This window comes from Melanostigma gelatinosum (assembly GCF_949748355.1).
Source record: "Melanostigma gelatinosum genome assembly, chromosome: 11".
NCBI classification, from domain to species: domain Eukaryota; kingdom Metazoa; phylum Chordata; class Actinopteri; order Perciformes; family Zoarcidae; genus Melanostigma; species Melanostigma gelatinosum.
The window spans coordinates 4,764,618-4,789,166 of NC_136644.1; the positions used below are offsets into that span (position 1 = coordinate 4,764,618).

Genomic DNA, 24,549 nt, shown 5'->3' on the forward strand with positions numbered 1-24,549 from the left:
TGTGTGTTTACTGTACTCCAAAATGGCAGCAAGGCGAGTGTAACTATTGGAAACTTCCCAGGAGTGCTGTATGATCGAGGTAAACCGCACCCAACCAAAGACTTAAGGTAACAGATGTATTGTTGCTGAGCCGTGCTTCCTCTTTTTGGAGCTCTCGCTCACTGCTGTGAGCCGAGTGACAGCTTGTATTTTCGCTCTCATGTTTTTATTCATTCAGCTATTCTCCGCTGCAGCACTACGTCGTGACTTGACTGATCGAGGTGGCTGTAATTGTACATCAAAGTCCTGCATACTGCAGATGTAACCATCGGCCAACTTAATCCACATTTCCTCCAAATGCCAAGGTACAATGACAGATTTGGGCAACTGGTTCATTAAAGCAATAAAACACACACCTCCAGTCTGCAGCTCAGCAGACATTTCACACAGGCCATGGAAGCAAAGTCATATCCTCTCCAAGTGTGCAAACCACTTCATTATTAGTGTCGAGCTATTTAGCTTTTGCCGGGACAGGGAGTAAGGAGATGCCACTTAGGGGCTAACGCTGAGCCCACCCACATAAAGACACACACACACACACACACACTGTCTGAGCTGAAAAAAGTAGCATTCTGAGTGACAGCAGTAAAAGTCAAAACAGGACAATGGTTCAGATAACAAGCAGAACAATCATCATGTGAATAGGACAGGAACACACTGTAAGACTGCAGGCATTACATAAGCTATAATGTGCTGCAGAGGGAATGTAGTGCTATATGATTTGCAGTGGAATTACTGCACATACGCAGAGACACACTCCTGCATTAGCTGTGGGAACACACACACATTTGCGTCTCTCTCAGGCACACACACACTCTCAGGCACACACATCCAAGCGTCACAACGACTGCAGTGCAAGAGGGACTGTGTAGCTGCAACAGTACGTCAGAGCGGACAAAGCGTTTCCTTAAGTCAAGGCTGGCTAACATGGGAAATAAAAGGCGCCCATACATAGAAACACACGCAGTCACACACACACACCCTGAGGCTTACGGAGGAAAGGTTGAGTGGCAGGTGGTGAGGTGAAGCATTCGTCACTGTTAGGACGTGTGCCTGTGTGTTGGTCTTTGTGTGTGTGTGTGTGTGTGTGTGGGTGTGTGTGTGTGTGTAAGATTACGGCCATGAGTCGTGATCATGGGGCCTAGCTGCAGAGTAAATTCGCCTGGGGCAAACATGTGTTTGGGTTTAATTCTGCATCTGTATGTGAATGCAGAGGGTTTTATGTGAATGCTTCCACATACAATTCTCCCCACAAGGTATTATCAATATTAAGTGATGCTCTGCAGGGCTGTGTGTGTGTGTGTGTGTGTGCGTGTGTGTCTGTTACAGTGATGTGGACCCTGGAGCTTCCCCATGGCCAAGTTCACCACCCTTATGTTTTCACTCCGCTTACAAAACACCTCTGCAGTCCACTCTGCCTCCACTTCCCCAGGTACACATCTACTACCGTCCACACACACACACACACACACACACACCTTCCCTGTCTATCATTCAATAATAAAGGCCTCTATGTCACTAATTGTGTCTCAGAGGATGCTGCATGTGTCCCTGAAAAATCCCGGATGCTTGAATAAACTCTGCTTGAATGTAGTCGGTGCTCTACGTGTAATTTCATGCAAAGTTTGTTTAGCTTCCGACACCATTTACTTGCAGAGCACACAGCTTAACTGGCAGCCCTCACTGGTTTCTGTAAAACACCGGCCTGGCAGTGCCAGCACATCTTGAAAATAATTGAATTTGCGATGTGTAGCCCGCAGCTCATTAACCCTTGCTTTGACCTCCAAAGTCTTTTGGACGTTATACTAATAACGGTAATAGATGGCATGTAGGTCAGTGGTCTGCACAGGCCAGTTTTCTCAACACTGCGTCCCCCTGCACTCGCTGTGTTATGCTCCACCTCCCTGCGCCCCAATGAATCTTCACAGCACCCATCTGGTCCATAATCCATTCCACCAAGTAAGCTGGGAGTCTGTATTCTGTGCCGGTCACCATCAAATTTCACAAAAATAAATTCTCACCGTCAAAATTTGAGGAGCTATAAATGCAGTGCTATGGGATGATACATGCCCCCCTGTTACAAATCCAATGTTTGTCATCAACATCTTGATGGAAATACAATTCAGAGTTCAATTTACCAATTGAAAATGGCAGGTGTCAGTCTCCCAACATCAACAGTCCTTTCTAGAGTACAGCTAAACAAACTAAACACAACCACGGTGAGTTGTGGGAAAACACAGAGAAATATGGGAACCACAAATAACACATTCTGTGCAAACAAAACGTGCACACTCACAGACGAACATTAAATATAGTTTGTGGCCGGGGGCAAGATTTGAGAAATGAATGCCATGGGTGCAGAGGTCCTACATGCAAATGAAAGTTCTATTTGTCAGCTTGCACTAATTGTTTGTAATGTATTGGCAGATATATGGAAGGACGTGAATGTATCAGTCTGACAATGAATTGCTTTATATTGTCAGTGTTTGTCAAATATCTGAAAAAGACGTTGTGGCTTTTGTGTGATGTTCATGTATCTGTGTGCATGTATCTGTGTGTCCGTCACAAGCCAGTTTGCTGCCTTATCAAGAGTTGGATGAACAGATTGGCTTTGTGCATTTGGTCCACAGAGAGTGTACAACAGGTCCAGGCAATGTTTAGGTTTCACTTTAGCTCAGTTTGGAATAAGCAAAGCCTCCACCAAAAGAGGAACGGCACAGGTCTGATGATGACCTTGTTACACGATGTCCTGAGGAAGAAAGCTATCCAAAAAATACATGTTAGAGAATATCCTAGGATTTCATTCAAAGATGGGACAGTGAAAGCGAAACAGGGGACTTCACAATCAGGACAGGACTTCTGGGATGCTGGATGAGGGTCACAAGGCCTATCTGTTGTTGGTCAGTAAATACATCCAATGCACTCACAATAATAATGACCTTTAAGGCACGTTGTCTTATTTCCACATGTGTGCAATACACAAACAACACATACCTATGATGGTGGAGCTGTTAGAGGGCTCTATTGAAGGAACTAGGCTAGCTGTTTCCCCCTGTTTCTACTCTTGGGCTAAGCTAAGCTAAATATGTCAGAGAGAAACTTCTGCAGAAAACACGGAGGAGAAGATGCTGACCTCAAACTCCCACGAATACTTTCCAAAATGTTGGTATTTATTTCTTAAATGCAGTGCAGCAGAGCTGGTTTGGTTTACCTTCAGCCACTTCATTATGTGGAGTGGTGGGGAGCTCACACAAAGACAGAGAGACACACACACGCACATAAACACGCACTTGCAAGCAAAGCGGGGGCGAGGGGTTCAACAGTGTCAATTGCTTCACTCTGTTGCTCAGCAAACACTACAAAACTGCTATCAAACATGAATATTCATGCGCAAGAAACAGCTAATTACCTGTAAAATGGACTGCTGTGTGCAAGGTAGAGGGAATCAAATGGTTGAGAGAGTAAGGAGAAGCATAAGAAAGCCAAGAGGAAAGGACGGCTCCCCAGTCCAACTTGCCTCTACTATAAGGACATTTTGGTTTGTCCACTTCAACGAAAAGTTTCCGGACGGTAGAGACAGTCCTTTACTTCAAAAGCAAGTTCGGGCTATTCTGCAGCTGTCAAAGGGGTGTGATTAACAAGATCAAAAGCTCTCAGTGTTTCCTCGCACCGCTCCTTCATCCCAGTAAACCCCGAGAATGTTTGATTTACATTTGTTCAGTCTAGGGATGTGAACAAGGATGCACTTCTATGCATGACAACTATGTAAGGACCATCTTTCAGAGTTTCAACTGCCGGGCCAACAGTGACTATAAGGAAGACACTAGTGACAGTAACAACTACTACTTACTTGGGAATATGTTCAGTTTCTTCAGCTTTAATTTAGAAAACAGCAACCCAAAGACTTTGCATTTGAATTGTTATGAAAAATGGAGGAAGTATCAGCTGAAAATATAAGGATGGGAAGAATGTTAATGAGATGTTTGTGTCATTGAGGATACGTGGGTGATGAAGGGAATGCAGTTGTTACAGTTATAATAAACTTAACTTACCATTACCAATAACCATCAGCTACCAGCTCTCGCTGGCTACTAACAGCTGCTCCACTGCCACAATTACAACAATGTTGTCATCTGAAATGAAAACATCGCTGTTACTTAAATAGTGCCCAGTGGCCTTTCATCACCACTGCAATGCATATTTAGTTGCCATGAGTTTGCACATGGCATACGTACATGCTGAGGGAACTCCAAATGATTCATAAATACATTGATAGTTTCTAACCCTTCCAGTGTATTCCTTTTTAAACGATAACTACCGCAGACGTATATCAATATATCAGTCTTAAAAGTTCTCTGCAGTCGATTTGCACATGCGATCCCGTATGTGGTCCCAGCCCAAAGGTTGAGAAATGTCCATGTAGATAAATTCACACATACTGCCTATCATTTAGCACCCTGGGGGCTTTGTTGTTGATGCTCATGGCCTCATGGCCTGTCTGCTATGGCTTCTCACATGCAGATGTTTGGGAAGGCTCCAGCAATGGAGTCTGTTTGGCTCGCCCACTTTTCAATTTGTGCAGCTGCCACACTGGATGCTTCTACAAACATAACTGTCACCAAAGATATAATGTATTTCACACTGCAGCAGCACGTTAAGTCTTGAGCTTGTGCGTGGTTTATGTTTGTGCTTGTTGTATGCTTTAGCTGAACTGGTGCCTGCTAATACGCAGATGAGGAATTGTGCTTGCCTGAAGGTTAGAGAGCCAGGCTTGGGGCTGGCTGGCTTAAATGAATGAGTAATGTTCTCCCATCCCTCAGCAGCTACTACTGAAGTGCCCTTGGAAGAGGCACTGAACCCCCAATTGCTCCAATTGGGCTGCTCAGTGGCCAAAAATGCAAAACTGTGGCTGCACTGGGTGGTTACCAAATGGGGTTATGTGAAAGAGTGCAAACAGGGTGGGAAAGCAGCCACCATGCAAATGCTGGTTCATTCTGGCTGAGGCTTGTACCATAAATTGGTTTACTTTGCCAGTCACTTTGGAAGGTAACTAACCAGCAACTGGAGGTTCAGCACTGATCTGAAAATCTAGCTACCTCTAGACTGGCAGCCACATTATCAGCAAGCCAACCATAATTTAGAGGTCTCGCTCTAATTCTAGGTCTTTCATTTTAGGATTCTGCCTGGTTACATCAGGGTTAAATTATACCTTGGATCTAGCACTAAATTAAACTACTCCTGGCTTTCCAATGCCTGATCCAGTAACAAGTTGAGAGCCTCAGATCTAGAGGGTCAAATTTTATCTGACTGCCTTTATTATACAGCATATAATTCATGGTGCAGCTATTACTAAAGATCAATAGCACTTAAACTGCTCTACTGATATTGAAACCTGCGCTGATTTACAAGCAGATAGGCCTTTGGACAAATTCAGACACACAAACACTTATTTGTTTGATATAATGCAGTGACTTCCAAACGTCCCAATGTTGTCCTTGTTCGCTGTTCACTTCCTGTGATTGCTCTTCTAGGCACACGTACGTACGCACACACTTTTATCTGACTGGAAAAAAATGTGTTTTTTCATTAGCGTGGATTGCTGTGTGTTTGTCTCCCATTTACGTTTTAAACATTTGAAAGGCCAGCTGGCCAACAAACCTGGAGGCACTCTCTCGCACGGTTTTGCTATTCTTGCTCAAACAACCAGCAGATGGATAGATGGACTGGTGGAAGTAGACAGAAATCCCTTCAACTCAATGGGCAGAGCGATGGACTAACACTGGCCAGATGGAAGTTTGATTGATGACCACCCAGTCCTGTCACTTGGGGGGGGGGGGGGGGTGAAAGGTGGCTCTCGGGGCCTATAGAAAGAACTTTTGCACAATCATGTTAAATACTAATGTATTAAAAAGAAGTGCCGTTGGCATTATTCTTCACTTTGCTGTTACCTTTCAAAGATGACAAAAGGGTACGTAACTCAGCTTTCATGGGGGAAAAAAGTCAGATAAAGCCTCACTTTAAAGTAAAGATCTCAAAGACTTTAACCTCAATCCATTTCTGTTGAGTTAATCTGTCGCCGATTGAGGTAACACAATGGTTATTGAGCCAATGGCCCACTGAGAGCCCTTGCATTCAGTTTTAAGAACTGTGTGTCTGTGGCGACATTCCCAATGAATCACAAGCGGCGACACTGTTTGGCTCTCTGAGAAGTGAGAGACGAAAACAGACCTGCTTGTCACGATATAGAGAACGATCCAGAGACCTTCGAGATTGCAACTGGAATCTCGAAATATAATAGTCGTGGGAGATAACTTATGTTTAACTAAATGCAAGATATTTACCCTCTATATGCTGTCATATCTGTGTGTAATACTCTCTCACATACAATACGTTACAATTATAATTTCAATCACCTGAAGCATGACATCCGGAAGGACCAGACAGCTCACACATGGGACAAAAACATCGGGAGTCCACAGTTCAGCAGGTCAAGCTCATTGGCGAACAGTTTAGGCCCCTTTTAAAAGCAGAATGTCAATTTCCATCTTTTGAAACTGCGACCAGCCAGCTGAGTCGAAGTCAATTTGGGGAGTACAATTTGGGGAGTTGAGAGGTGCATGGCGGCAAAACTATATCCCGGATAGAGAGAGAATAACTCGTATAAGCAGCGGGAATACGCACACAAAACCGCTGACGGGCACAAGCGCACCCGGGTCGAATAATTATTCATGTCATTTCGGAACAGACTTTTATATGTCGTCATCCTTCACTCTCGGCTCTTGTCTAAATTTGTTTTACGCACGACCCTCTGCACAAAGATGCCGCCCCGTCGGGAAAATCCGTCCCGTCTATCGAGCGTCCCACCGATTCACACAACAGCTCTCTGCAACAACTCTCTGTGCAAGAAAAGCGGATTGAAATTCATCCCACGCTCCGAAGACTGCATGCACGTTCTCTCGCTCTCTGTATTCCCAAACCAACATAGAAAGAGTGTGGGTTTTGTGCATGTGTGTGGTGGAGGAGACAGACCTGGAGAGATCATCTCGGATCGTGTTGCAACAATCCAGATCTATACTCTGACTGAGACACAAACCCCATCCGTGTATTGCACCTCGAGAAGTTCACCATCCAGCCGCCCTCCCAGCATCCTGAAGCCCAAACAGCCGCCCGGTCACACATCAAGCCACATTCAGCCACCTGCAAACAACCCGTCACCATCAGCTACTCTGCTGCGGATCAATCCAGCCCGCCACCCAGTGATAACACTCATCCTCCCAGCACTTCGAAACCATCACATCCAGACACCCAACAGGCCACCCAGCCATCCACCCGCCCAGCGGAGGATCGCAACTCTCTCCCGTGGAACAAACAAGTGCGCGCCGTCCGGCTGCGAGCGTCTTACCTTGAGCGCCTCTATATCCAAGGACGCCGACCGGTTCATGATGGAGAAGTGAAGTAGCACTGCGAGTCAGTCACGAAAATAGAAGTCCCACTGGCGAGGAAGATAAGAGGGAGAGCGATTTAAAAACAGAGACCAAAAAAAAGTTGGAATGCTCTCTAGAGTCCCAAACTCTGCGGCAACATCCGCTGGATTCTTGTTAGGATTAGGTTATTAATATTCCACCACGGCGACGGATCTTCTCAGTTTCATTCCTCCCGGTGGGTCGATTGGTCAAATCAGGACTCCATACCGTGGAAATCCCCCCCACCTCCGGTCCCTGGTTTGTCCGTGCAGGGGATGGAGGGAATAGGAAGAAAAAAGGATAAAGAAATAGAATAGAATTAGCTGTGCGTAATGTTTCAAGACGTGGCTTCTGCGCACTTGACGATCCGGTGTGTCTTTTTTGTTGTTGTTGTTGTTGTTACATCTGTGTAAGAATTATTCCCCCCACTGCAGGAATGAAGCCGGTATTTAGACTCCCCTGTCAGTCGGTCAGCGGATAAATGCCGTTATATCCCGTTGAATCCCAGTAAATGTGAGTATGATGTTGTGTCTGCTCGTGCAGTGCTCGGCAACTGGAGAGAAAGAGTCCGGATCAGACAGCTGATATTCTGCCTTGCCTGGGCGACTTCCATGCGGCAAACCGCCAGAGATATCAGCTCTCACCGAAAGAAAAGGGAGAGAGAGAGAGAGAGAGAGAGAGAGAGAGAGAGAGAGAGAGAGAGAGAGAGAGAGAGAGAGAGAGAGAGAGAGAGAGAGAGAGAGAGAGAGAGAGAGAGAGAGAGAGAGAGAGAGAGAGAGAGAGAGAGAGAGAGAGAGAGAGAGAGAGAGAGAGAGAGAGAGAGAGAGAGAGAGAGTTGCTGGGAGAAATGTCGAAGAGCAGAGATGAGGAGAGCTGCGAGAGTTAAGAGGTTAAGAGGAGAGAAGGAAGGAAGGTTTATGCTGTATATTATTCCAATGACTGACGCACCGGTGTGTGTGTGTGTGTGTGTGTGCGCGCGCGCGTGTGTGTGCGCGTGACAGAGAGAGTGGGAGAGGGAGGGAGAGGAGAGGTAAAGGCTCGTTCCAATCAAGTAGATGGCTCGAAAATGCTGCTTTGCCACTGAAGACAAGAAAGAGATTTAAATGCAGAGGCTGTTGCAGAAAGTCTGGGGCTGCTGCCTCTCTCTCTGTGTGTGTGTGTGTGTGTGTGTGTGTGTGTGTGTGTGTGTGTGTGTGTGTGTGTGTGTGTGTGTGTGTGTGTGTGTGTAGGTGTGTGTGTGTGTGTGTGTGTGCCAGCAGAAGGTAGAAGCACTGAACTCATACAGTATGACTCTATTCGAATATATAACATAAAAAATCATATTGTGACTGTAGGTATAGGCCTGCAAAAATAGATAGAAAGATAATATTTATATGAAGCATGAAGAAACTTTCCTTGATTCATCCTTTCGCTCATCCGTACTTCTTTCTTTCTTTCTTTCTTACTCTTATTTGTTATGGTGCAAATTGCCTTCACCCTTCTCCTGCATCACAAGGTGTCGCCGCCTGCCGACCGCAGGGCTTTCTATTATCTGTAACACACCTTCTGAATGGGGAGAGGAGCAGAGCACTGGGGATGCAATGCGAGGCGAGACTAGGAGGAGAGGGGGTGTGCTGCCTAAACGAGGAAAAGAAAGGAGAGGTGACGTATAAAGGAGATAAAAACAGTGGATGGGGGAGAAGAGAAGGAAAAGAGAAGCATGAATGAGGATGAGAGGAAGTATGGTGACAAAAGGAGGAGAAGAGAGCAGTGGAAAGGGGAGGAGAGGAGGAAGGGAGGAGATCAGGTGCAATGGCAAAAGGAGGAAAGGAGTGGGAGGGAAAAGAGGAGGTGTGGTGACAAAAAGATTCGAGGAGGAGAGAGAGGTACCGTTAATGTCCATTTATGTCATCAGAATCAGAATCAGAACCGTTTATTGCCAAGCAAGTTTGCAGCTACAAGGAATTTGTCGTGGCGGGTGGTGCGTAGCATTTCACAGTGAACAATAACATTAAACTATCACAATCAGCACAGTGCAAGAAATAGAAACATATTCAAATGTACAATAAAATGTAAAATATAGAATAAAGTGCACAACAAAACAGATAACAGGGCTGTAAAACAAGTGAAGTGCAAGTGAAAAGTGAAATGTGATGAGTGTGTTTAAATAAAGAAACAGGGATGTGCAGGGGAGAGACCAGCAGGAGATGTCCTGGGGGTGACACAGTCAGTGGGGGACCCGGGCTCTGTTCATGAGCCCGACTGCGGCCGGGAAGAAACTGTTTGTGTGGCGTGAGGTCCTGGTTCTGATGGACCGCAGTCTCCTGCCAGATGGAAGGGGCACAAATCATTCTCTTCAAGTTCTCTTCAAGGTGCCTGCTTTCAGTGATAACATGTCCAAGAAAATCTGAATATTGTGTAAAAACAAACAAACAAACAAAGAGTTTAAGACAGAATATGAGATATACACTTACAACGGCTGTGTACAAATCTGCAGACCTCTGCCATCAATTCAATCAAACACTCTTTACTGCTGTCCTCCTAACTTATAGTGTTAGATATGATGACGGCAGGCAAGGCAAGACGGGTTGGATTCGCTGAATAATTCTCTGAATAATTATTATCCATTTTATAATTGATCAATATTCTGTGAATCCGCAAACGCTGTGAGTTTAGCTGGATCACCAGTTATCTTTTTATTTCCACAAACAGTGTATGAAATTAAAAGAATATAATTCATACATGTTTCTCAGGCTTAATGCGACGTGAGCGGACAATGGGACGTCCCAAAACGAATGGATGTGTGTGTGTGATTTATCGACTTTGGAGCCACATTTACAGTATTTTCTTTGATGTCAACATTATGTTTTCGTGTGCGTGAAGATTCCTGCTGCGACTTCAACGCCTCCATGTTAACGGTGGCAGATACCAGATTGGGAGCATTTCAATCGCCTCTCAACTTTCCAAGTCCTCTCCACTTTACATTGGTGTGAAGTGCAGTAAGCTTGTGTTCAATTGAATTGACTTGCCTTATATGTGAGAGTGGTCACACATGCTTTCCCACATTTGTGCATTTGTGTAATGTATACACACACACACACACACACACAGAGATAGGCCTATTGAACAGCACACTAAAGACCACAGAGGAACATTTGTTGAGGGAGTCGGTCAGAGATAACGAACATCATATTAATGAATGCCTCACTCGTTCTCTGCTCCTCCCTCTCTGTTTGTCTGACTCTCTTCTTTGCTGCTTGTCTTTCTTCGCTCTCTCACTTCCCCTCTTCATCCCTCTCGCCGTCTCTCTGCTGCTGCTTTGCCTCCAATCCCTCTCTACCCCGACATATCCCTCGCTCTCTCGGCTTCTCCTTTGATGTGGCACTCTCCCAACCTCTCTCTCTCACTTTCTCACTTGTGCTCTTTTGCTATTTTCTTTCCCTCTGTAACTCAAGGGCCCCCGCCGCCTCCCCACCCCCCACCTCCTCCCTCTCTTTCTTTTCTATGAACTTTGTGCTGTCGGGCAATTAATCATTTTTCAGAGGACTCGTTATTTTTTATAAGGGAGCGGCTGACATCAGATACGGGCACCCAGTCCTGTGCCAGCTGAATATGACATCACCCATCTCCCCCGCCTCTCTCTCTGCCTCAAATCCTTCCCCTGCCTTTCACCTGTTAAAACAGCTTTTTCTCTCTTTTCCATACTGTCATTATTCATCTCCTGTAAATTTCCCCACTGCCAGACTAATAAAGGATTATCTTATTGTATCTCTACTTGGCTTTCTATATCTGCTGCATGCCCAAAAGCAAAATGTACAGAATCCCTCTCACTTGGGACTTCATTTCCACAACTGTTGATCAAAAACAAAGATCAGCACTAAGTGTAATTTCCCTTTCCGGAAATGTACATTCATTTATCACACATAAAAAACAGCATTTCCTATTTGATAGTTTTCACACATGTGCTTTTCACGTTTCATAACTGCTATCCGTTTTTATGTATCTCTCTTCGTTCCTTAATGATGAAGCATCATTTTAGCTGCCCCACCACTCAAGGACCATGATGCAGCTGTGCTGAGGCAGCAACTGACTTTAACAGGCTTCTGTGTCTCTCTCCGTCCCCCTGCTGCCTCTCTCTTCTGACACTCTCCTAGGCTGTGAGCAGATAGGAGCTTTATTCTTCTGCTTAAATGCAAAGTGCAGCTGTTTGCTTTGCTCGCTGCAGAGAGCAAAACAGCCTGTGGGAGGGTCACATTTTTTCGCGTTGCCATGCAACATAAATGTTTGACGGTTTGACTTGCAAGTTACTGTTTGGCATTCGCCGGCGAAGGTGAGATAACGTATACGAGACGCGGAAGTTATCAATGTCTCAGCTTGCTATTTGCGAAGGATGAGGGGACATTGAGGGAGGCCCTGGTTTCCCCAGTAAATTCATGAAGCACGGACAAATAGTGTGTTGGTAATACTGTCATGATGACAGGTCTCGCCACTTTCTTAAACGCAGCGCTACATCTTCATACATCTTATGAGCCGCCTGTATTTGATCAATTTGTGGTCTGATGAAGGATACAATACAAAATGTCTATTTTAGGCTCCATCTTTATTTAGGAGAATAAAAACAGCGTGAGCTTCTCTACCATTGATATCTCAGAATTCTCAGAGATGTTTTAAAATGATTGATCTATTATGTGATTTGTTGATTTCCATAAAATGAATCTGCAACAATTCCAAAGATGGATTTCTTATTTTAGCATATCTGCCAAAGATTCACTGGCCATTGTTTCTTGAATGTGAATATGTTCGGCTCTTCTCAGTCCTCCCTAAGTAAAGTAAAGTGAATATCTTTATGTTTTCGACAAAACAAGCATTTTCAGTTGGGTTTTGAAAAATAGTGTTGCAGTTTTAATTATTTTCGCACAAACCAAATAATGAATCAGTTAATTCAGAAAACAACCTGAGCAGACGTCCCTAAAACTAAATGTTTACCAGATGCAAATTGTGGCACAGCTTGTCAACTTATGTGATCTTTATGTTAAAATGTTGAGCAACTTCAGTTCCATATTCACCATACAAGGCAATTCCACAGGAATCATTTGACAAATTCTGCAATCAAGAACAACAAATCTGGGGATGTTTCCATGATGGAGTTGCTAGAGCGAATGAATTGTGGCTGAGCAAGACTGCAACACGTACTTATTGTTTCACGGTGCATTGGCTTTAATATTCCAACATGCATTTCATTTCAGCAGTGTGTGTCTGTGTGTGTATTCACTTCTTACATCTCATGGTCATTTTTGATCTTGAAAAGTTTTACAAAGGTGATAGTCATGTTTATTGGAGGGTTAATAAACTGCATTGCATTAGTCACAAAGAGTGCTGAGGTGTAATTTCATGGGGAGACAGAGAGACATGTCACCCCCAAATGATTTCACATAAATCATTTGTCCCCCTCAATTAACTCGATCTCACCGCTGTCTCAGAATATATGAGAGAGAGAAAGTGAGAGACACGTTCTGCAGTTCTGCAAGTGTCCTGAGAGTGAAACACATTCCCAATGGATACCGAACAAAATGAAGTAAACTGAAAAATGGCAGCATGAGCATTTTTACGGTGACTTTGGATGAACATTGATACAAGTATTTGTTAGCTGATGTGCTTTGGAAAGCTACAAATCACTGATTAATATACAAGATCAGTCAACCTCACCATTTCTGCATTTTTGATGCAGCTGATAAACATGAAATTTCAATTTCCATGCAACTGTGGATGTGGTGCCTGATTCTATCCTAGTTATTCATATCGACCTATTAATACATTAAAACAGTTTTACTAATCTTCTGTGACAAAGGGCGTTACATAGCCTTTTCTTTTGTGTTTGTTTGTTCATTATTTCTTTCCTGCAGAAATCTAAATTAAAGCTAGCATGCCCCTTTCTCAGTAGGCTACACTGTTGAGGTCAGGATGCCAAGTGTTTTAAAAGTATGTATTCGTGTATGCAGTGTATTAAAATGAAATAGCTCATTGGTAAGGGACTGGGTATAATTATAATGGCTTCAATCATTTCTAATAGATACTTCCTCCAAAGTTTAAATGAAAAGAATGACCTCCAGATGTGAATATAAAGTGGAGTGTGCTATTAAATGTCTGTGTGCATAAAAAAACTACAAAACCCAGTAGCTTCCGCTCTTCTCTTCCCGTTGATTGGTAGACTCAGCATCCAATGACTTGGCGGAGACGTGTCTCTCAGTCAGAGCATCCTTCCGTCATGGCGTCTGTCTGGGCTACATCCCTTGTTAACCTGCCGGTCCTGTCTGTTTTCTTCCTCTTGCTGCTATGTCTGCCACCCGGGGGAGGACAAAAGAAGAAGGAGGTAACGCTCCAAACGCTAAAATTAAAATTTCAGCGACCATTGTTGTGCTGTTTAATGTAATGAGTGTGCAAGTGGAATGCACTGCTGTGTGTTAAGCTAGCGATCATCAGTCCCAATAGACAGGACGTCTTAGACAGAGAGACGTAATAACTAGGGCACAGTAAACGAATGATGTAACGTTAACGTCAAATGAAAGAAGCACTGCTTACAAGCTGTCTTTTTTACGTTTTGTGGTGGACTGTTTCCTGTGTAATTAAGCTTTTTTGTTTAGCTTTTTGCATAATATGACAGACCTATGCATGGTTTGGCATAACGTTAGCAAGCTAATATAGCTAGCTAATGTTTAGTCTTCGGTATTTTGTAAAAAGTATAATCGGTCAGGGGAGCACTAACGTCACATAAAACATCCTACGTGTTTACATTGACACTTTTATAATATTTTAGCATCACAAATGTCACTTTAAATCACTGTTGGCTTATCGCCAACGAGGGTTTTATTTTGAAATTTGTATTTGCAGGAAGTGCTGTGTTTTACTTCACGGAGTTTAATATGGAAATTAGACGATGCTGGCGACGAGCATCTAACATCAACCGCGAAGATAGCTGCACGCCAGTTGAATTAGGTCGCTGCAGGAACCAGGCTGTAACCAGTGCTGGTTTAGTTTAAGAGACCTACGTGTGTTTTCATTGACTTTAGAGTTGGTATACTTCAGCTGAAAGGAAAGAGAAAAGGACGTTCTCGTGGCTTGTTTTCTCGATCTGACATTAGTCACTGGGCTGAAAGGCTGGTCTGTTAACATACTGTGTCTGTTCACCTGAATCGATTAAAATGACCCTTTGTTGGTTAAATTAGTACTTTTCTCTCTGATAATAGTAATGACACATGTACTATATTGGTGATGTGTTAGCTGACATGACATGTTTTAATATTTGCTGTGTGGGAAGCCTAGAAGAGAATGGCATCTGTGACCCTGACAGCGGAAGTGCAATGAACAAATTATTTGTGATTGTTACTCAGATGAGTAACAATCACTCAATAAGTTGATCGTGGAGTATTTCCATTATTGTGATAATGGTGAATAACCTCACACGAGTGACTTGGAACAAGCTGTCTAGCTGGCTATCATGTAGAGATGTGAAAATATAGCCTGAATTAAAAAAATATAATGTGTGTCAGAGGTATGGTTCAGCAGTAGTTAAGATGAACTTGCTAGCTGTCCAGAAAGAATTGCAGGTGAGCCGGAGACAAATTTCAACCCTGGTGGTAAATATATTCTGCTTCAACTGCTTCGAATGTGGGGCTCAAATTGTTGCTATTTAGGCTGGTGGGCAGACTTAGTTTGTTGTAATATTTTGTTATGGACCAAGGTCTGTTAACCAGGTCGCAGTGCTGTTGCAACACCTCATCTGCACCTACCGGTATTGCAGCTGACTTAGCATATGAACAGGAAATTGATTAAGTGGGCAAAGTGCGAAACTAATAAATGATGGAACGCTTGTACAAATACATGACAAGTTGACAAATATCTGAATGAATGTACAAATAATTGAACATGTCCACAAAGGGATGATGAAAGAGCTGACTGAGTGGAATAATACACTGATGAATAAATGGACAGATTAACCACTGGAAAAAGCTTTTGAATAAGAGAGAGATTGAATGAATAATTGAGACTGACATATTTGCCCTCCAGTTCACTGTAAACACCTCTTTTTTTCTGTCACTAATGTTGATGGCTGGTGAAATGCATAATGAATGTGTCAACCATTGCAGTAAAGATGTACAGAAAGAAAATGAGCGCACATTTCTCACTTCTTGTAAAGTTCACATTCAGCTTTAGAGGCAGTGATAATGTAAAGCACGATTCATTTCTACATGTTTATTTTCTGTAAGAAGGGACGATTCACATTAATTCACAGGAGCACTTGAGTCCATCATTGCAAACGTGCCCGGATTTGAGTCACTTAATATACGTTATGTTTTATGTTATTCACAACAAGCTGACTAAGTTTGATGTAGGTAATGGCCATAATGGTTAACTGCAAACATATAAACTTGAATCTTGATTACTTTACAAACCTGAGACGGTACTTGTTGCAAGATCTGAAGAAGCACGCGGCCTCTCACTCAGTTGACCACCGTTCTGTTTCTGTTTTCTGTGACACACACACACACACACACAGGCTTACTTTCACTGAGCCACAGGAGAGATATTGAGGGGTGATAATGTGAGAAATGTTCTTTCCCGGTTGCCTGCCTGGGGCCATGGCAGAGGAGGTGGAGGAGGCGAAGGGAGATCTTATTTAGCTGGAAATGGACAAAATGGTGAAGCAGCAATTTTTTGCATTCATCTCACTATCCTGTGCGCACCCCCACTGCCCTTCGGCTCGCCCTGGCCACTCCAAGCTTCAGCTGTAAAATGTCGGGCTTGGCTGAAGGTTAATAGTTTCAGTCCATTAAGGCTGTCCTGAATCATCCAAACATTCAAATCAGTTCGTTACGATCGATACTTCAATCTTAAGTCAGTATTCAAAGCATTGTTTGTTTGTCCTTGTGTCATTTCCTCTCCTTGCTTCTCCAGTAACTTACACGTTGTGGTTAAAATGACAGCTACATCGCAGACCAGGGCATGTTTTGTATTGGTAACAGTCCAGTGTTTAACACACATTGGACTGTTTGAGTTTTATTCAGGGATGAATGGCAACCAGCAAGATAAATCTTGGTGTTTTTAACAGGTCTTAGCTGTTACCCCACAATTTACGATTCTCTTGTGAGAGTTTTGTGACAGTTTTAGCAAGTTCTGGCAAATTAGGGGTTATCATCAGATTAGAGGTGTCGCCTCATTTTTCCAAATGACATGCGCGGTTCTCAGTAAAAATAGAGTGAAAATGATCTTTTAACAGTACATTCACAGTACTACAGTCTCTATTTTTATATCTGTACAATATATCACAAACATGGAAAACAATTATATATTTATTCTTAACTGCACTTTTCTGTCGTTTTCTGTCGACAGAATCTCTTCATCTGTCAACACAAGGATCTTGTTCTAAAATATTTGCAGGACAAGGTTTTGTAAAACGCAGTGACGGAAAAAGTAATAGTTTCAAATAAATGTTCACTTTTATGTCTGTGAAATGTTCTACAGACATAGAAATTGAAACTGCATTAATGCAGTTGCTGGTGTGATGATGTGCTGTCTTAGATCATTTTCACCGTCTATTTTTGCTCTCAACCGTGCGCAGCACGTGGAAAAAATAGGTGAGACCTCGAATCTAACGCAGGAAGTGTAAGATCTCTTGTCTGCATGCAATCACATCTTTGGCATGTCGTTTGACTGAATGTTAGGTTCATTTAAGGAAGTGCACAGTCACATTTGGGCAGAGTGGGTCAGCTGTCTTGCTCCATAAGTTTGCGGTGGAATTTCAGATTTGCACAGTACAGCACAACTCCTTGCAACAACGCTGTGTATCATGCCGATGGAGAATTGTTTTACTGTCGGAACCGGACCCCAGAGCGCTGATAGTGGCACTTTTTGGCCTCTGTTAGTCATGCCCGAGAAGGTTTATTGTTTAAGAAGTACATTTTCATTTTCCTAATCAGGTTACTTGCACAGTGGGGTGCATAGATAAAGAGATAATGAAAAAAGAAAAAAAAAAAAAGTCTGAGGAAAGGAGAAGTTGATCAAGATTGTGACAGACCTGGAGAAATAAATAAATAATAAATGCAGTGATGTACCCCTGCACTTTAAAATCCTGCTACGTGCCCCTTTAGGGAGTGGAAAAAATAGTCATGGAGAGAGAAAGGATATTTATATCCCTTCAATACTCCCTCGTTCATCACCCAAGCGCTGCTAGATATTATATCTAGCTTGTGTTGTGTTTCTGTCTTAAGGCTGACTACAGCACAAAGAAAGAACCAATGTAAGCACTTCCTATACCTAGGCCCATGGAGTCAGGGGAGGAAATGATAGGGGGAAAAAAGGTCCAGGGCAGCAGGTCTGAGGCAAAGATAATTATATATCTAGAGAGTTATATGTCTACAGAGAGATAGAGATTTCAAAGTATGGGCTTGCTACCACACCCAGGGAGCAGTCTAATAAGTGGATCGGAATAATAAGAGCCTACCTCTGCACACGGAGGAGCAATAAACTACCGGGTAGGCCCTTCAGGGCATAACCCGAGTCACTTGCTGAGGTTAGACTGGGGCTTATGAAGCTTAAACCTGTGAAAGCAGTATTGAGTGTTGGTTTTTTTCCTGTCTGACCTGTTCATTGGAGAATAGACCTGAGCTCACAGTTTACGTAGTCTTTGCCCATGGATTTTACGGCACAGACAGGTACTGTATGAGCTTTTGCACACCTATTGTCACCATTAACCAACCAGGCTGTATGAATACGGGCCTGTTATCATGCTGTCTGGGGATTGTAGTTTAAATATTGTCCCATGCTGTGGAGTTGGGAAGAAGGAAGTTGTTTATTGTGTGTGTGCCAGCATGTGTGTGTGTGTAATTACCGTCATCCGTCCAATGCCAGACACCGTACTGGCTTTAATGAAGACTTAGTCCTGCCCAACAGTGCTAGCTGGGTTTGTCTTTACATGTCTACGTGTCTCCTGCACTCCAGCCACTATACCGCTGTCAACGGCTTTGGTGTCTTTTCCTTCGGTTTTCCTCTTTTATGCATGCGTGCCAATGCTCCATGCTGTCCTGTTTTCCTGATGAAAATAAATGTGAAAATTCAAAGGTTCAGGAGAGACGGATACTGTATCCAACTTCCCTTCCCCTGTGTGTTGCCATTACAGCCCTGACTGCAGCTATATAATGTTGCCATATTTAGTGCAGGGAAATGTTTCAATGTTCTCCCATGAAATTCAGGGGTGATTTGTTTGGATCTCGCTCATTAGCCGTAGTCATCTGAATTATTGATGCAGAAGTGTCACCCTGCTTTCCCAATGAATGATGGCCTGTGTTCCCAAGTCATTTTCCTCCGCTATTATTCCTCCCTCTCCTCCTCCTTTTTTTCACTCTCCTTTCCCACACTTCTGTAACAAATTTTCTGAGTGGCAAAAGGTTTTCCATCTGCCACTTTCGATCCCCTTGTCCACCCCTTTCCAATCCCCGGCATTTTTTTCCCTTCAAATTCCCTTCTTAATGCAACCCCCTTTTTTGACATTTCTATAATCATGTGGTATCACGAAATGATTTCTCTCTCTTTCTTTGACCTTGTTCTCTTTGGTTTCTTCTTCCCTTTCCCTTGTCCCTTCCCGCTAACTCTTTGCCACTTTCCTGACATTTCTGAGGCTAATTTGTGGGCTGGCCCTCTTAAATCTGAGTGAAGAGCAGCGCGTTACCTTGTTGTTGTGAACGTTAAGTTCTCAATGCCATTCATCAGACGTATAGGCACTTGCTCTTTCTGAAATGACTTTCTCTCTTTTGCTTGGTTAGCCTTTGAGGCAGTCATTTTTTCAATCAGGCAGTCAATTAACCTACTAAATAGGCCCTTCAGGTATTTACGCAGTCAGTCCCTCACATAAACGCCATTCAGTCAGTCCGTCGTATACTCTTCATTGTCACTTGGTTACATACAGTTCCCTATTCACTCATATGTTCGTTTGTCACTATCAACAAAACGATTCAATTCGAGGATGATTCGCCCGTAAACAATTCAAATGCACCTCAATGTATTGCATCCTCAATTTTCTACTGCGCACAGCTACTTTTTCATCAATTAATACAGACAGTCAGATAACTCTGAACTCAGACTACAGTAGTCTATAAAATAAAAAGCTGCATCTTTTTCAATACCAGTATCTGTACATCACCCTGCCGGTGGCATCTTACGCTGCATCAAATAGCCTAGCGGCTAGCGGACCTTTCCTTAGTCGTAGCTCTCCTGCTCCTAACTTGGTTGACGTCAAATGCAACAGCACCAAGGTTGAATGTCGGCCTGCGTGCACGTTTCTACCGCCTAGCGTTGTTGAAACGGAGCCTATTATATTGGTAACGAAAGCGACGACTTAGCGGACTGCCAATCGTTTGAATCCTCTTGTGTGTGTTTGTGCAAAGATCCGGCTCCACGAAATACCAACAGAGGACGGGAGAAAATAAATTGCGACTGTAAATGACAGCAACACGCAGTCAAGAGTCACTCTGAGCTGAAGTGAAACCGAACTCCCGATTATGGTTCCGTCACTGCATCTAATGGTCCACGCCTCATTATTGTCAATGCTCGGTATTTTTAACCGTCTTGAGGGATCTTTTCCAATTTCTGCCATCCATCTTATGTCATGAACACGGCTAGTAGTCTCTTAGTCAGCCATTGACTCACCCATTGCCTTCTGTGTGACTTCAGGACAACTAATAGTGAGATAGTGAGACCTTTTGGTTCCTAGACCTTCTGTCAAACTGCAAATGGCTAATATACCTCTTCTCTGATCATCCATAACTTGTCTTTTTTTTTGTATCACTCCTTATCTCCAGAGAGAAATGCTGTAATCTCTCATTTGCATATATTTTCTCTTGTCATTGCTCTTCTCCTTCCATTTTCTTTATTTATCCCTCAACTTTCCATCTCCTTGTTTGCCGCCACACCCTTCCCCCTCCCTGTGTAGCTGATGATATGAGGTGGTGTGTGTGTGTGTGTGTGTGTGTGTGTGTGTGTCTCTGTCTGTCAGTCAGTCAGTCAGTCAGTGTAGGGCGGGCTAAAGACTGTGTTCTCTGCATGGTAGAGAGACTGCCTTATTGAAAACACTTGTCATGAGAGTTGTACAGACAAGAAAAGTGGGAGACAGAAAGGGAGCGAGGCAGATTTCCGCCTTGCCTTGTTTGACCCTAGGATAGCGCTCTTGTGGCCAGAGTAAGTCCTTGTTCGATAAAGCGACACCTAGAGTTAATCAGACTGGTTATGAATTATTGAATTATGTTAACATAGCTTTTTTGAAAGCTTTGATTTCTCCAGGGAAAGTCAAATCATCACCGCGGTTTCTCTGGCTCTCCTCCCGCTTCTCATTCGTTCCGACGAACGTGGCCACACCCGTGAATGTTGGACCACAGAGCAGCGTCATGGATGCAGATGGAGAACGGTGGTGGTGGTGGGGGGGGGGGGGGGCGGCGCTAAGGGGCCGGCATCTTTAACCTTTAGGCTCCGTGGATTATCAAGGTCGAAAAATCCACCTGAAAGCGAAAGAAAAAGTTAGAAAAGTGATCGTCCTCCGCTCGATTGAATTGAGATTCATTATAAATTACAACTCTGTCTAACTGACGAGTTATTTATGCCCCAGAAATAAGTTATTAAATACACACATACACAGCAAATAGGTAATATAACATGATGAACTGAAGCAGTTTAGCATAAAGCCGTAGTCAGGATAAATGCTAAATGCCATATCATGTCAGACCTGGTCTCTTTCTCACTCTTTTTACGCAACGGCTGTTTTTACTCTTTTTTTTTTTTCTTTTTTTTTTTTTGTAAAGTTGCTTGATGTCATTGGAGTGACAGTAACCACAATGGACATTTCTATTTTTACCCAAAGCTCAGCAGCTATGCATTCTTTTTTTTTTGTTTCTGGCAAAAACTAGTGTAATCCTATGTCTATAAGTTATTCCTTGCTTATTTCACTCACCGAGACGTGCCCTGTAATGACTGAATGTCTGTTATTTTAGATTGCAAGTCTCATGCAGCGAGGGAATCGGCAGCTGTGCTGTCACTACAAACTCTTCATATCGTCGATAAACACGGGCACACACTCACATCATTACCTCAGTATGGAAGCTTAACATATCAAATTGAGTGGCAAAGTAGTTTTTCCCAACGCCTCCTAACAAGCCCATCATCACGTTCACCTATCAATCCAGCAGAGGAGAGCGAGAGAGGGGGAGTCTCATAAGTAAAGGAAGGGAAGCATTTTGATGAATGATTTTAAATGGCAACACTTTTTAATCTTCTATGCTTGGCGAGGGTCATCTGGAATCAACATCAAAGTGTAGTCACGACCCATCATTTGTCATTGATTGAGTCATCAGAGAAATAGTCTTTCACAGCCAAGCCTATCTTTCTCCTGCTGCTGCAGAATGGTCTGGCTGCAGCCATCATCATCATACTGATATAGGGGGGGGGGGGGGGGGGGAAATGCTCTGGCTTGTTTTTATTTATTTTTTAAAACCTTGGCCACCACTAAGCCCTGGAATGCGACGACGGTGCCTTTGTAAAATAGATAGCGTAGACTAGAGCATGAAAGGGGAGGAGCATAGCGCCCGCAATACACAGCCAATGGCAGGCTTCTACCCACAGTGAGTCAACCTATCAGAGAGGTGAGTCCACAAGCCCAACCGTTTGGGAGACTATGGGGCACATAATTGGCTGCTGTGAGCAGGAAATAATACAACTTTTGATTTTGGAGTATGGTTCCTGTAAAATTATGGCAAAATCATTTTTTTATTGAATACCATAACAACCCCCCAGCTGGAAAAGCCTTGCCTGATTCCACTGTAGTCGCACATCAACACGGAGAGTAAGAGAAGGTTCTTTGAACTATGGCTGCCAGATCATGTCTTTTAATGAGGAGCTTGATTTGTAATGATTGTTGCACGCCTAGTTTCAACTGGCGGTCACTTCCCTTTCCCCAGCTGTTCAGATTATTGACCAGCCAATTAGTCTCAGCAGCCAAGCTCAGAGCACGCCATGATTAGTGCAACTAACTCACCATTTCCCTCGCGAGACCGACACCACTTTTGGCGGCGGGCGAGGCGGCTGGAGCTCGCTTGGGCTAGAATAAGTTTCATTACTGCCATCACAGTCTGCGAGGCTGCATTCAGGGCAACTTGGACACGGGGTAAAGCTTTAAAGCACGCAATTCTTTTCAGGCAGTGTAACAAAAAAGGTTCTGGACAGTTTCTCTGGTGGCTTTATTGCTGGCTCCTTCTGAAATGAGCTCTTTAGTCATGCCAACCCATTCAGGTCCAAAAGCTTGTCTTCTCTGAGCTCTTATTTTTTAACAATAAGTTTCAACAAAAAATCATATCAAAAGACCAAGGACGATGCATAAATGCAGCCTTCAAATAGAACAGTGTCACCTCCTCCTCTGTCTAATTCATTGCTCATGGGAAATAACTGTTGGCTTGACCGCCCTACTTTTCCCACACATTTGCACACTACTCAGAATATTTACCAAAGGTAGACTTTTATATTAATGTTTTCAAAGTCAATGTTAGCACTCAGTTGGTACTATTAGGTATCTGGCAAGTATCTAAATATAAGTACTTGTTTGGACTGTAATGAAGTGGTACTAGTGCATCCTTAGTTGAAGGCAGCCAGGGGTGAATTTCTATTTGAAGGTACTAACCCATGTGGATAGTGTTTCCATTGCACTATAAAGTCAGGTATACTTTTTTTGTTTTTGTTTTTCCCCTTAAGAAGTTCATTCAAAACCTGCTATTGTGTAATAGGCCTGGTGAGATTGAATGCTCACCTAGCAGAAGCCGATAACGAATGTGAATGGCTTATAAGGCTAATTAGGAACACATTAGGCTCACAGTTATTAGGCGCTAACACTAGTGTTTCTTCCAAAGGCTAATGGGGTTGCATACTAGGCCAATTACACTTGCATTTCTAATATGCTCGTATGGGTATTGTGCACTTGACTCTGACCATTAAATATGATCACTGCAGGGCAGGCAGATGGGCACAGTCTGCAGGTGCATAAAGCTAAAAAGACGTGTGGAGAGAGAGAGAGGAGTAGATGGAGGGTTCAGAGCTAAAGGTCACCACAGCAGTGACACACAGCACACCCGGGGAGCAGAGAAGAGGAAGGCAGCTGAGCTGGTAGTCAAGACAGACTCACGACGGCAGGACCTTTTCTGAACCCAGACCCCTCACTCCCACGTCGTCTCAGTCTTTTGCTTCACACGCGAGCCAGCAGTTGACACCTTTGTGTGTCTCTCTGTCTTTTCTCATCTTAAACATCCCTTCTTTTTTAACACTTATTATTGTTGTCAGTGTATCCTCAGCAACTGGACACAGGGATGTGACAGGATACAGCGGCTGGTGTTTTTTGTTTTGTTATCCGCTGACAACCAAAGCTCAGGAAAACTGTCCGTATCTCAAGTCTACTTTTGGTGCATTTGCAGTCGCTACAGTTGCTGTTTAAGGCGACAGGAAGCTATAAATCCTTCACAATAAAATCCTTCACAATGAACTGACTGGTGCAAAGCTTGTGAAGCGTTCAGATGAATTATAATATTTTTAGTTTCCCCCAAAAAAACCAACTAATTTTAGCTCGGAGTGAAAACTGACTGCTACTTGGCTGCTGATGGGGATTATTTAGCAGGCTGCTTGGTTTTACAGTGCTAAAAGATTAGCAGTGTAATAAGCTCAACCCCTCAGTGTGTGTCAGATTACTCCAGTATTGAGGTAATGTTCGCCCGAGTATTACCTCACATCTCATATTTCATTATGGGTTACAGAATTTGTCTTTGCGACTAACTTTCCTCCTCATCGCCTCCCGCTGCGCACTCTTACGGCATCATATGCTAATTATACCCTTTAATTGCTAAAAAAACCTTTTACACACACACACACACACGCACAACCTTTCATTGCCCCTAACACCCTCGACTGAAATCTTTGAGGATATTTTTCTGTTTAATTTGATGCAAGATAGATATGGCGGTACATCAAGCTGTTACTCTCAGTGCTTAAT

General features: G+C 43.4%; 2 protein-coding genes across 2 annotated transcripts in view; one reads left to right on the forward strand and one right to left on the reverse strand.

The window, feature by feature from the left end:
* Nucleotides 1–7,480, reverse strand: part of LOC306784161 (zeta-sarcoglycan-like) — a gene marked incomplete at both ends in the record, with an annotated part of 259,793 nt that extends 252,313 nt beyond the window's left edge. The window contains one exon of the mRNA XM_079278014.1: nt 7,442–7,480. Coding sequence (XP_079134140.1) covers nt 7,442–7,480 — 39 coding nt within the window. The remainder of the gene's footprint in view (nt 1–7,441) is intronic.
* A 6,245-nt stretch (nt 7,481–13,725) lies between these two features.
* LOC306784210 (dolichyl-diphosphooligosaccharide--protein glycosyltransferase subunit TUSC3-like) overlaps nt 13,726–24,549 on the forward strand; it is a 49,586-nt gene continuing 38,762 nt past the window's right edge. Inside the window, exon 1 of the mRNA XM_079278081.1 lies at nt 13,726–13,851. Within this exon, the coding sequence (XP_079134207.1) occupies nt 13,747–13,851 (105 nt within the window). The 5' untranslated portion in view covers nt 13,726–13,746. The remainder of the gene's footprint in view (nt 13,852–24,549) is intronic.